Source organism: Rhipicephalus sanguineus, chromosome 2 (assembly GCF_013339695.2).
Source record: "Rhipicephalus sanguineus isolate Rsan-2018 chromosome 2, BIME_Rsan_1.4, whole genome shotgun sequence".
Lineage (NCBI taxonomy): Eukaryota > Metazoa > Arthropoda > Arachnida > Ixodida > Ixodidae > Rhipicephalus > Rhipicephalus sanguineus.
The window spans coordinates 77,594,505-77,607,124 of NC_051177.1; the positions used below are offsets into that span (position 1 = coordinate 77,594,505).

The 12,620-nt window shown below is 46.5% G+C and overlaps 1 protein-coding gene across 2 annotated transcripts; it reads left to right on the top strand.

Annotated features, from left to right (window-relative positions):
- The first annotated feature begins 62 nt into the window (after positions 1-62).
- Positions 63-9,631, top strand: LOC119383217 (programmed cell death protein 2-like). 2 transcript variants are annotated; one of them, XM_037651259.2, is made up of 6 exons: positions 63-314; positions 2,606-2,778; positions 3,962-4,492; positions 5,185-5,298; positions 8,622-8,779; positions 9,462-9,631. In XM_037651259.2, exons 1-6 carry the CDS (start codon positions 213-215, stop codon positions 9,596-9,598), a joined length of 1,215 nt encoding a protein of 404 aa, XP_037507187.1. In that variant the 5' UTR covers positions 63-212; the 3' UTR covers positions 9,599-9,631. The 2 variants fall into 2 exon arrangements, with proteins under 2 accessions (XP_037507187.1, XP_037507186.1); XM_037651258.2 differs by having other exon boundaries at positions 64-314; positions 5,182-5,298.
- Positions 9,632-12,620: the final 2,989 nt, after the last annotated feature.

Genomic DNA, 12,620 nt, shown 5'->3' on the forward strand with positions numbered 1-12,620 from the left:
TGCTGTCTGCTGCGCGTCGTTGCGTCGCACTCGCAGCAGTGTGTTGACAGCGTTGCTCTTTTGTGTGTCCTACACTCCCTGTGGGCCAGCTTGCTCATCATAGACACTTACGCTCTGAAAAGTTTAACATTTTAATATCTTTATGCTGCACTAAAAGCCCGCTTCTGGCTGCAGAACCCGCTCATCAATTGAAACACGTGCCGGTAGCGGACATGGCTGCGACAAGCCAGCACTACTACTACCTTGGCATGGTAGATGAACGAGTTGGAACCGAGAGCACATCGTGGCAAACGAACAAAGTTGGAGGACTACCTGTAAGTGTCCAATCTATTTTGGCTTTAACTCTTTCTTTTCTGGCAATGGGCGCTTGAAAACTGCTGGTAATGTACGCCTCGCTATCGGTGTATTGCTAATGCAGCCGCAAATTGACATTCTCCTTGTTATCTTTCGCTTTCCTTTTTTTAAATTATTATTCAGGAAGTGTTCATAAATGGGCACGGAAAAATTCAAGTGCGTTTGGCTCGTCGCGCGTTAAAATTCCTGCGCTATAGTCGCCCTATAACGCTCTTCTACGTGGTACAGGAAATCCTCGCTATTGTGAGCTTCGTTAGGGCGAAATAACTTTTCGTTAACAGAAAGAAACCGTGTTTCCTGTTTGTTCAAATACGCGTGAAACAGGGGCGTAGCCAGAAATTTTTTTCGGGGGGGGTTCAACCATACTTTATGTATGTTCGTGCGTGCGTTTGTATGTGTGCGTGCCTATATAGGGAACCCAAGCTCAAGTTTGCGGCGCGACGACAGCGCCGCGCCAGCCGCGCTGCGGCTCTGTCGGAAAACACTGAACCGTCGCGCGGCCGACTCAGCCCCTTTCACGGTAGCGGTAGCGCACGTGCGCTCGCGTTCTTCTCTCGGCGCGGGTAACTGTGGGGCCGTCAGCTCGGCACGTTGAACCGAGAGGCTTGCTGTGCGAAGCTGCGCATTTCCACGATGGCAGAAGCGACCCCGCGGAAGCGCAGGCGTGGTCCGAAGTATTGCGGTTTAGTGGCCAGCCACAACAGTGCAGACAAGGCACACGATTCACGTGTTAAACTGTATCGGTTCCCGGGCGTGTCGCACGAGAAATAAAGGCGGCAAGCGTGGATAGCTGACAGCGCTGTCTCGCCTTCTATTTTGGCTGTCTGAGTTCATCGCTTTCGTTCGTTCCGACTACCTGAATCGGTAAGTAACGGGGCGCATGCACGCAGTGACTACAGTAATGATTACTCGCTGTCTTCTCGCATTGTTAAAGTCCAGTTACGGTTGTAGGTGAAGCAACTTCGTGTTTGACTCCCCGTGCTCGTGAGACCTACCCGTCGTTGTTGAACGTTCACATTCGCGTTATACCGTTAGCGTTGCGCGGTTGGTTGAATTCAACTGAACTCCGAAGTTCGGCGCCTGCATTTCACGCGTCGGGAAGGCTGCTCTATCACGCCGGAACGGACGTCTGTGCATTTTCAGCAAGCTTTGACATCGTTCTGCAGGTTTGCTTTGTTTTTGTCACTTTATTGGGGTGATATATATTTAAGCCGCTAAATATAACTGGCACTTCATACATGCTTTGCAATTGCAACCTTGAATTAACCACCTTCTGACTTTGTGCGATTTTCTAGCCGCGTTCACGCAACAGGTTTTATACGCCTGTCAAGTCGGTATCATAAAAAGAGACTGCAAGCATGACGCGAGAGCCGAAAAAACGAGGCGAGCAGTTCATCTTGCTTCACAGTGGTTGAAGCTCAGCTAGCTGCCTCGCGTTTTAATCGGCGGGTGATTCTCCAGCGGCACGGAGGACTTGACTCTAACCTTCTCAGGAAGCAGTGCCATGGCCGTATAATCTTTTTTTCGCACGCCGCAAACGTTTGTTCACGAAAGTACACGGCTGCTACTGTAAGCATGCCATATCAAAACAACAATCATATGATTCGTAGTCCACGCCGCAGAACATCGATAGCGTGTACGGCTTCATTTCGGAGTGCATGTGGACCATTATTCATCTTTAACGTGACAGAATGAGACTTACCTCGAGCTATACGTCCTACACGGTGTAATCGCGACTTGGGAAATGCATTTCGCTTTGAGTCGGGCGTGGTTGTCGTCGATCGTCTGCTCTTCACCGTTAACGTGATTGACGAGCTTTCCTGATTTTATCAAGTTCGCTTTGCGGAAGTGCCAGTCAAGCTTGAAGATCCTTTTGAAGCCGCACTGCACGCCGCAAGTGCACCGCGAGAGCTCTGCACGTGCACGGAAGCGAGCGGCAACGCGGTGGCGAGAAGGGAAAGCGCTCGCTGATCACGCCCCAGTTTCTCTTTTTCTGCCAGAGATGGCGCTGCCTGTCAAGAGCAGCAGCGCCGCTAAGCGTTGCTTGGGAAGCCTATACGCAAGCAAAATTGAAAAATTTCGGGGGGGGGGGTTTGAACCCCCCCAATCCCCCCCTTGGCTACGCCTCTGGCGTGAAACGCAGGAATTTCATCTCTGAGCCAATCTGAAGGAAGTTTGTTGCATACGAAAGAAAAAAAAAAAAGTTCAATCTCTGCAAATCGTGCTTGATTCGATGCCTTCACTGTTGCAGGACTGGACTACGAGTGCCTTGCGGTCGTTACCAGATCTGCAGTGCCCTCTGTGCAGCAGGAATATGTTGCTAGTGATTCAGATTTACAGCCCTTTGGACAAGAGTGAATGGTACCACCGAACCATATACATATTCTGCTGCATTAATCCAAGCTGCTGGAACAAGCAGGAAAGGTACCTGGAGTTTACTCGCCATCGTTCTGGTTCTTTTGTATGGTGATGATGTAGATTATCAAGTGCATACTTAAAGAGCCAAGGCGATGGGACAATTGTTCTTTTAAGCAGGAGTTGGTGAGAAGGTATTCTTTAAGAGTCCTGTACATTACTGTACCAGGCACTCTACTACGTGCTAAGACTGAATTGTTCTTTTAAGCAGGAGTTGGTGAGAAGGTATTCTGTAAGTCCTGTACATTACTGTACCAGGCACTCTACTACGTGCTTAGACTGTACAATCAACCACAAAAATATGCGGACCGCGCGAGCGCGTGGCCAAGAGACTCTTCGTGACATTTCCGCTACGTAAGCGGCAATCGACAGCAGCACTGCGGCCAAGAAGCATCCCTCCCTCAATTGATGGCCTGGCTATTTTCCCACTGAGTACGAATATTTTCCACCTTTCACTTTTTAACGCAATGCGCTCTCGGCAGCCGTGACTAAGTGCTTCTGTCTGGAGAGCAGCCTAGCAGCATATTTGTTATCAGTCGCAATCTTTCTCACAAAATGATATCTACCCAACGACCCACCATTCAAAACAGGCTGTGGTAGCTTTGACTGCGCTATCAAAGTAGGAGTGTTGCGCCCACACCACAGATAAGTGCTTTGCATGAAAACAACGAACAGTGTTCTGAGGTATACCAGTGAATAACAAGACCCATTTCCAGCCCTGCCTTGCAGTCGACGGTAGATGGCGGACCGCTAGGTGGTACGGACAGGCAGTTTGGCACGTGCTCGCGTGGTCCGTAAACTTTTGTGGTTGACTGTACACCTTACTGCACACTGATTGGATAGCACCAGAGATTAGAACCCGTGCCACAAGGGCACAGAAGTTGGCATTGAGTTCCTAATGCCTTAAGAGTTAATGCTGTTCTATGCAATCAACTCAGCCAAAGCCACACTTTACTTGGGCTCAAGTCTAAGATTTCATTCTTTTTAGTTTGCATGTGCATACTCTCCCTGTGTGAGCCATCTTCGCTACTTTTAAAGGGCACAAGTTAAAACTAGGTACAATGTAAATACTACTTTCCTGGTGCACGTCCAGTATGTATTGGAGAATGGACTGTCAATGGGTTTAAATGGGCATGCAGACTTTTTATTAAACACTATCCGGAAAAATATGTCTTTGAACTTTGCCTTTCAGCTGGAAGGTTGTCAGAAGCCAAGAACGTTCATCACAAGCAGAGGAGACCACTGTTCCCGGTAGTTCGAAAGCCTCTCTATCTTGTGACTGGTTGAAGGGCCAGGACGACTGGGGTGACGAAGGCGCTCAGCCTGACGAGCTGTCACCTCAAAAAACATGTGGCATCAACACTCAGAGCCTTGAAGCGGGCCTTGGCTCCCTCTCTGTGGCACCTGGAGGTGTTGCCTCAGCTTCCTCACCTTTGAACAGGGAAGACCCACACGATTGCGAGATGGAAGAAGAAGCTGCGGTCGAGCCTGAGCCGTTGCAATCTGGTCGAGCGCTGGAAGCCATGGAGGTCCTGAAAAGAAGGGAGCGAGACCACAAAGAAATGCTCAGTAACTTGCAGCAACCGAGTGCGTTTAAGAGTTTTTACATTTCTGTCGTTGAAGAGAGTGAAATACCACCTGGTGAGACTGCGGTTGACATCCATGCCAGGAAGCTGTTGCAGGAGTATGAACTGGGAGAAGGAAATGCTTTCCGGATTCCCAGGTACCCACCTTATTCGCTTCAAAACTAAGATGGTATAAACTCTGACACAAGCGTGTTCATCAGGAAAAATGCAGTTATTGAGAGTTTATACATTGCAGTGCATTCATGTGTGCAGTGTAGGAGAGAGAGAAAGACAGACACAGTGATTGTTTCGTGTTTATGAAATGAAGAACTTTATAATGGAAGTCAATTGTGATCTGTGGGCCAGAGTGGGATTGTCATTAGTAGCATAGCTGCCAGCATATGGCCTTGAACAATAAAAATCCTGCAGCCATCGTATACTTCAGAAAATAACAATTCACCCTGCATTATGTGGGATACATATGCACCTCATTCAAAGTGAGATACAGCACACAAGCAGCACAAAAAAACAGCACAGAGCAGCAAAAGGCAATCTTTTGTGGTCCCTGTGAATTTGCCGAGTCCGGCTTTGTTTCCTTCAGCAACTTGTGAGAATAAACTTGTTCGTAGCAAGTACCCCTCTTGCATATTGCATCATATGCTTTCACAAAAAAGCACTGCACGCAGCATTGCCTGTTTGGTTTAAAATTATGTGCCAAGTGCAATGCTCCCTTTCTTCCCACACTTCGGCATGTCTCAGTTTTGTCATCCGCTCTGCACTGTGGGCTGTGCTTGGTGCAAACAAAAGCTCTGTCATTGTTGTAATGAACTGTTGTGTATTGTTTCAGCAGCGGACAAGGATGCATGACGTACGCACAGGAGTTGTACGAGAAGGCTTACCACAACGACGTTGTATTCCACAGGTTTCATAAACGTGTGAGACGCTATCCCCAGCAATTAATGAGGTGAGCTTTCTGCTGAAATGCATCTAAGATGCAGAGGGACGTGTTGCCTGGTTAACTAGTACCACAATAATGCCATGTGCGCTTCTTTTTCTTTTTTTCTCTCCCGCAGATAATTTCTCCTATGTAGACGTAGTAGAAACAACCAAACATCACTGGCACTACATACCAGGGTATTGAACCGAAAAATTCCGTACTTTGGTTTGGGTTCAGAGTGCTCCATTTCGCTCCAGCTTAGTTCCACTTCAGTGTAATAAAAATATGTAATTGTTTGTGAAACGGTACGGCCCAGTAAAGCTCACCTTTGATACGTAATGCAGTGTTGTTGACCTAAAGGGAAATATTAAGTGGAGCTAGATTGAAAGGTTGTGCTTGTGTAAAAACTGCACAGTCCTTTCCTACCTCATCTGATATTGCATTGGTTAAAATAAGACCACTTGTAGTGGTGGTCTAATAGTTGTTATTGCATCCCACAAATAATCCCTTTCCATTAAAGAGAAGTTTGAATGCACAAGCACCCACACACTGAAATATGAGGGAAGGTTTATCAGTCTTAAAACTCTATGGTCGTTAATTTTTTTCTCATGAGTTCGTTATTAGAATTTTACGTCGAAACCCCAGCACATGAATCTCAGAGTTACATTGGGATTTGCACTCGTCTTCATATTTTGGCCACATTGGTTCAATGAAATTTCCCTAAACTTGTCATGTTAAGGTAGATCACCACCTTCAAAAATGCATTTTTTGTAAAAAAAAAAAAAAGGTTTTGTGGACATAGCATTTTCAAGTTCCCTGTCTATTCAAGAATATTTAGCAAGAAGATTGACGTTGTTATCTTAAGCTGTTCAGAAGTTATGACCATTTTTCCAACCCCTTCTACATGAAATCAAAACTGAAAACTCGACTTGCTGCTCAACCAGCAGGAAAGAAGGAGGGAGACAGGAAAGAGTGCAAACTGTGCTCTTTCCTGTCTCCCTCCTCCTTTCCTGCTGGTTGCGCAGCAAGTTGAGTTTACAAGTATGAACCAACTAGTCTGCAAAGAAGTTTTGCCGCATCAAAACTGAAGGTTTCTGATTCCACAGCACCTGCCATCTCGTCATAAATGTCTCTTCGTAAGCACATTACGTAATGCTAAGTTGTTTAAGTACGTTCTAAGGCTTTTGAGAGCATTTTGTGAAACATGATGTTCTCAATTTATTTTTAAAATTCTGTTACGAGCTGCAGGGCGCTGCGGTACGTTGTGCGCGTTTGCGTTCGGTTGTCTGTGCTTTCTTGCACGTCATTTCGAGCTCTCAGATTAAGTTCTGGCCTTTCAAGCAGAAAGTTATACACCCAAACCTCATTATAACAAAGTCGCATCTGCCACGAAAATAACTTCGTTATATCCGAAAATTCGTTATAAACGTTTATTTGTAACACTGTAGCTATTACAAAACTATTCTTCATTTACTTCGTTATAACCGATAATTCGTTATATCCATGTTCGTTATAACGAGGTTTGATTGTAGTACATACTCCATAAAATATAGCAAAGTATAGGGCGAAAAGGAAGTGTCAACAGAAGTTAGGTAATTAATATAGCAAAAGTGAACCCACTATGGAGCATGTGGAAATGAGTCAGCTGTAGACTCAAAACGAGCAAGAAAAAAAAGCATGTCCTTCAGCTCGCTCAAAAGGAGACTCTGCTGCTTCAGAGGGGGGTCCAAGCTATGAGACTGATGAATATTAGACATATTTAATGTTTCTTTATTACGTGGACATTTAGTTCAAATCTCTAAAGCCGTTTTTTTCAAAACATGATTTTTTGCATTCTACAATTACGTGAACAGTGGTAACTTTCCTTCTAGTGCATATTGTCACGTTAAATTTTGCGTGCTATGACTTTATATATTTATAAGCAGAATTACTCAAAACAAGCCGTAACTTTTTGTATTATGGCCAATTTTGTGCAAGATAAACCGGCCGAATATCAACTTTATCAGTATTTTTATGATAATGCACCTTAGCCTGGAGCTATGGTGATCGTGGTGGTTAGATGCACAGGTTATTACCCTCATTATGCACCTCCCAAGTCGCATTTGAATTGCATCGACCTGTTTTTAAGTTATGACTGTTGGCACAACATGCATGTTTTGGCACACTTTGATTTTTGTAAATTTTATTTTTTACATTTTTAGCAATTTCATCATTTTAGTTTCAGACTATCTAAGCCTTACAAGCCAAAAGTTGTGGGAATCGAGCGCGCCCTCCCCGTTGGCGCCTCGTTCCCCAACTAGCGCGTGTGTTGGCCCCGCGCGGCTCGAGCGCCGGGAACCGCCGTTAATCGGCAGTATGGCGACCACGGCAGCGGCGCCAGGCCTTTTTGCTTGGTGCGAGCCGTACGTTGGTCTTCCCCGCACAAGCCACGTGTTCGGACAGGCCCAGTGCATGCTCACGCCACCACGCTAGCTTACGTCACTGCCAACGCCTGTCCTCATTGGCCGCCAGTGACAACCCCCTTTCCCCTTGAGCTCGCTTCTGTCTGGCGCGGGCTTGCCCGCGTCAGGTGCTCTCAGGCTAGCACGAGAGGTTGACGCGCTGCTCTGGCAGGCGGCTTCTCGTCAGTGCGCTCGACTGCTGCCCGATTGAGTACGCTGCGACTGCCGCCGGCAAGCGTACTCGATCGGTCTTGCGGAGTTCCCTTTACGGCCTGCTAGCTCGTGACTGTCGTACTATGCTGCATCTTGGGTTAATAAACACGTGTTGTTTGTTGACATCCTGCCTCGAGTGCCTTTTCTGCGCCGTGCCGGAGTCGACGAACCCGGCCGTAGCGTCTTTGTTCGCTGCGGCAGTGGAGAACGTCGCGTCTTTTCACGGTCGCCTCGTAGGGTAAGCTTTGTGCTAAACCTATCTCCACAAAGTACAATTGACACTTTTGAGCTACAATTGTAAAAATTTTTCTCGAAGGTGGTGACCTACCTTAACTCCCTGGTGCCTGTAGAACACGGTGTGATCATTATTTTCTCATAAAGAATAGTACTACACATTCTAGCAGACACCATCGAAATCTACGTCATGTCAAGCTGGTGTGAAAATTTCATGGTGGTGTTGCCATCTGTACTTTCTTTTGGGGCATTTTCTGACTTGCCAGGCATCATCTTGTGGTAAGAGTGCAGTTTTCGGTATATTTGAAGATTCATTTGCTAAAAAAAGTTAATACAATTTACTCTTTAGTGTCCCTCAGCATCTCGGGCACCATGGGCAGACATATTCAAGTAAAAACAGAATGTTCTTTTGACCTAGCATTCTTTTTTTCTTTTTTTTTTTTCATGTTGAAATCTGGGAAGGTTCTGCTGGGAAGGAGAACCACTTTTTATTTGCCCACCACCACCATCTTGGGAGCCCAAGAACTGCGAGGCATGCGGCGCTCGACGTTGTTTCGAACTTCAAGCCATGCCAGCACTCATTCCAAGCTTGAAGATCGAAGGCGTTCGCAAACTCAGAGGTAAGCTGGCACTTTGCCTGTTAGTATGATCATTAGCTTGAACTCGGTGAATTATCTGCAACACCTTGCCTCATAAAGCAGTCGTGGCGGGAGGATGTCATTTTGAAATTTACAGCTCTTGACATAACAAAAATAAGAGAACTATGTTTGCAACTCACTCTTTAACAAAACTTTTTGTTTACAACTAACACAGCATGACAGACAAGTTCTGGTCTGATTCACACGGCTGTCAAATGCTTCGTCACAGCAGTGGCATCGTTCGTGAGACAGCATTTTTCTCCTTTGTTTCTCTTAAAGAAACGACATGCCGGTGACATTGGCCAATGTCCTTACAATTCGCTGACGTCCCATTTTCAAGCGCAAGGGCCTACAAAACACCTTATCACAAAGGATGCCAGATGGCGGCATGACACAGCGTTTGATAGCTACGTGAATCAGTCCTTAGACTGTCTTGAGGACCACAGGAAAAGTATAAGGGTGCTGGAAAAGTTGGGCTCGCCATTAGCTTTTCTTTTGCAATTATATATGTACTTGACAAGCTCAGTTGTCTTTCATGCAGAAAGGGTTAATGAAGGTGTTGTAGGGCTTTAACATTATGAAAATGACGTGTAGTGTCACCGATGACCATTTTACTATGTGGCATATTTTACAGCACTTTGCCAATTGCATTTGTGTGTTCCAGATGCACCTGTAGAATTCGGGACAGTGCTTATCTACTCGTGTAGTGCAAGCTGCTGGAAGGATGGAGACACCTGGCGATCCGAAGTGGCTCTCGTTCAGCCAGATCCAGATGCTGTATTCTGGCAGACTGGCACATAGCAGAAATATATGCTATCCTATAGCCTTTCTAAATCTTCTGTGTTCACAATAGTATTCTCTTTCTATGTCTAGTCAAACTTCCGTCAAGAATTTGACTACGGTGGTGACTTGGGGAACACACCACCTGTGGAGGATGGTTCCTTCAGCTCGATGCTATCCTGGAGCTGAATGGCATCACCACCCAGCCGATAATGCATGCCGTCCTCGTCTTGCTGCCACGCTGGCCTACTACAGAGAAATGTATTACCTGCTGCTACCGATGCTTGACTGCTAGGTCCCGCTTTCTCATTTGCAGCGTGTGATGTCACCCATGTCGTGACCTTCACAAACTCATGATCCGCCTCTGACTCAGACTTTAATAACACACTCTACCTTATGGCTGTCCTCGAGCACATTTCGTTCTGCACCCTGCCCCAATGACGAGGCCTTTCAGTCAAGAGGTCCGCTACTCTGCAGCCCTCATCATCTTGTGGGTGCTGCAAGAATTCTCTCGAGCTTCTGTCTACCAGGCTGCAGCATCCCATTAGTATACACGCCTGTATGCTAGCACACTGTGACAGTAAGAAAAATTGGCCGAAGCCCCATTTCAACCCACCGCTGCCACTGTTCTGGTTCTAGTGCGTCAGCGCCTGGTTCACACGGTTCCAAGCAGCCCTGGAATTACGTAACATCTGGATCCAGGAATTCAGGTACGAGGCCCTACAGTATGTCTTTCCACATGACTTGAAGCTTTGCCTTGGGCTCTTACCACCAGGCCTGTGCCTTTACAACAAACTGCGAGAGGTCATTGTGTAGTTTTAAAGCGCTAAGTATCACCTTTTGCCAAAAACCGCTCAGTATGCGACTCGCCAGCACCCCGTCCTTTGACGCCCTCTGCCTCATAGTCGGTCCAGATTGCTCCCCTCTCAATGACTCTTGCCACCAAGGGGGTGAAAACAATGCACCCTTATCAATTGAACTGTTGAATGGGTTATACACTACCCCGGAATGCACTGCCCCTGCCTCCCATGTGCTGCTTCTGTTTCCAGGACAAGTGGTACCATTCTCCACTGCTACCTGTCAATCACACATGCCCACCATCCGTACGTCGCCCCCGACAACGACGGCTCCCAACAGCAGTGAGACTGCAGACGCCATGCCTGCAATCATGCTGCATGCCAACAACTCTTTTTCTGGATGCTGTGTTGGCGGCTGTTTGCCCTCTGATTCTGGAGACGTCACGCTGTTTGATCTTAATAAGGACTCTTTGTCGGCTTCAACTATGTGTATGCCCCTGCCACGGTGGTCTAGTGGTTATGGCGCTCGACTGCTGACCCGAAGGTCGCGGGATCGAATCCCGGCCGCGGCGGCTGCATTTTCGATGGAGGCGAAAATGTTTGAGGCCCGTGTACTTAGATTTAGGTGCACGTTAAAGAACCCCAGGTGGTCGAAATTTCCGGAGCCCTCCACTACGGCGTCTCTCATAATCATATCGTGGTTTTGGGACGTTAAACCCCAGATATTATTATTAACTATGTGTATGCCGTACCATCAGTGTCCTGTATTGCCCTCAAGGTTGTCCGCAGTAAAGTCCCAGCTTCTCACCAGCTACTGCAGGACTTCTGTGATGATGCTACCATGATGGAACGTCTGACCATACCCATACACCGCCTGTATATGCACTTCACACTTTTCATATGAGGTTGATTTCTGCGAGGGTAGTGGTCTGTAGCATCATCGGTGCTCATCATCTTCATTTGTCACTGCCACACTGTACCTCTTGCAGAGCTCGTACCGTGTGGCTCGACGCACTGGCCATGAACAGAACGCAAATGATCTTGGCGGGGCTGAATGCTGCAGCTGGTGCCGTTTTGCTTTGGTGTCCACCTGTCAATAAAGTGGCTACGACAGTGCGGCCACATCAGCCGCTGCCATGTCTCTCTCGCTAAAGCTGTTTTTTACTGCTGCCCATCAATGGCCAGATGTAGTCCTGTTGAGGCCTGCACATTTGACAGTGAAAGTAATAATCTACTGGGAACATTTCATTCATAAATTTGATTACAGGGACCCACTTCTGTCCCATGAAATTAATCAAGCTCAATTTAATTACATCACTGTTACCTTTCTTCACGAATACACGTACAGCAAGTAGAGAAATCTAACTTGGTTCTTTCAGTACATGCTCTGCATCTCTTCGGCAGTTTATCCTCTCTGACAATTAGTCATAAAAATTAATTGCACTGGAAAAAGCAGTCTAAATATGGACTTCTGAGTGAGCATTCTGATGTGGTTGTGCTTACTTTGTATAAAAGCAAAGAATATTGGGGAATGCTTAAAGGGGTCCTAAATGACCCATCAGGCTTGGTGAAAAAACACTTCCAATGGCAAGCGTTCCTATGATCAACTCATCTAAATATTGTAGTCGTGTGCGGCACACCAAGCTTACAAGCCATGTTTGAAGTGCCAACTTTCTCAAGTGCCCTCTCTTCAAACAGAGGCCCATCCTCACTCTCTTCGACCCTGCCGGCTGCTCCCAGATTTCATCATTTAGCTGATTACTGCTATTGGCTGATAGCCGACATAAATAAAGAGCATCGTTTGAATCAGACACACTTCTTGCCATGGGGTGCCACCACATGCCAGCACTCAATAGTGTGCTGAAATTACACAGTAGGAACACCAGTGTGCAGTGGAATCTCACCAGGATTGAGCAAACGTGACATAACGTGGACTCAAGTTGATGACTTGCTCTGACATAGCTTCTTGCCCCAGTGTAGCTTCCAGCTCACGGGTCGGGACAAAAAAAGAAAGAGAGAAAGCATTTGAAGCAGGCAAGAAATCTCTAATTCCGCTAGTTCTTGAGGGATTAAAAAAATTTTTGTGGCAATCGATTCTCGGACAATAAGCTCAGGTAGTGAGGTCATTTGATGATTGCTTGGAAAAGTGGTTCAGGACTCCTTTAGGCTTCACCTTTAAAAGTGAAACGTGATAGGATTTTCTGCAATACCTGTTCTGTAACACAAAATCATGGGAAGGCGATGCC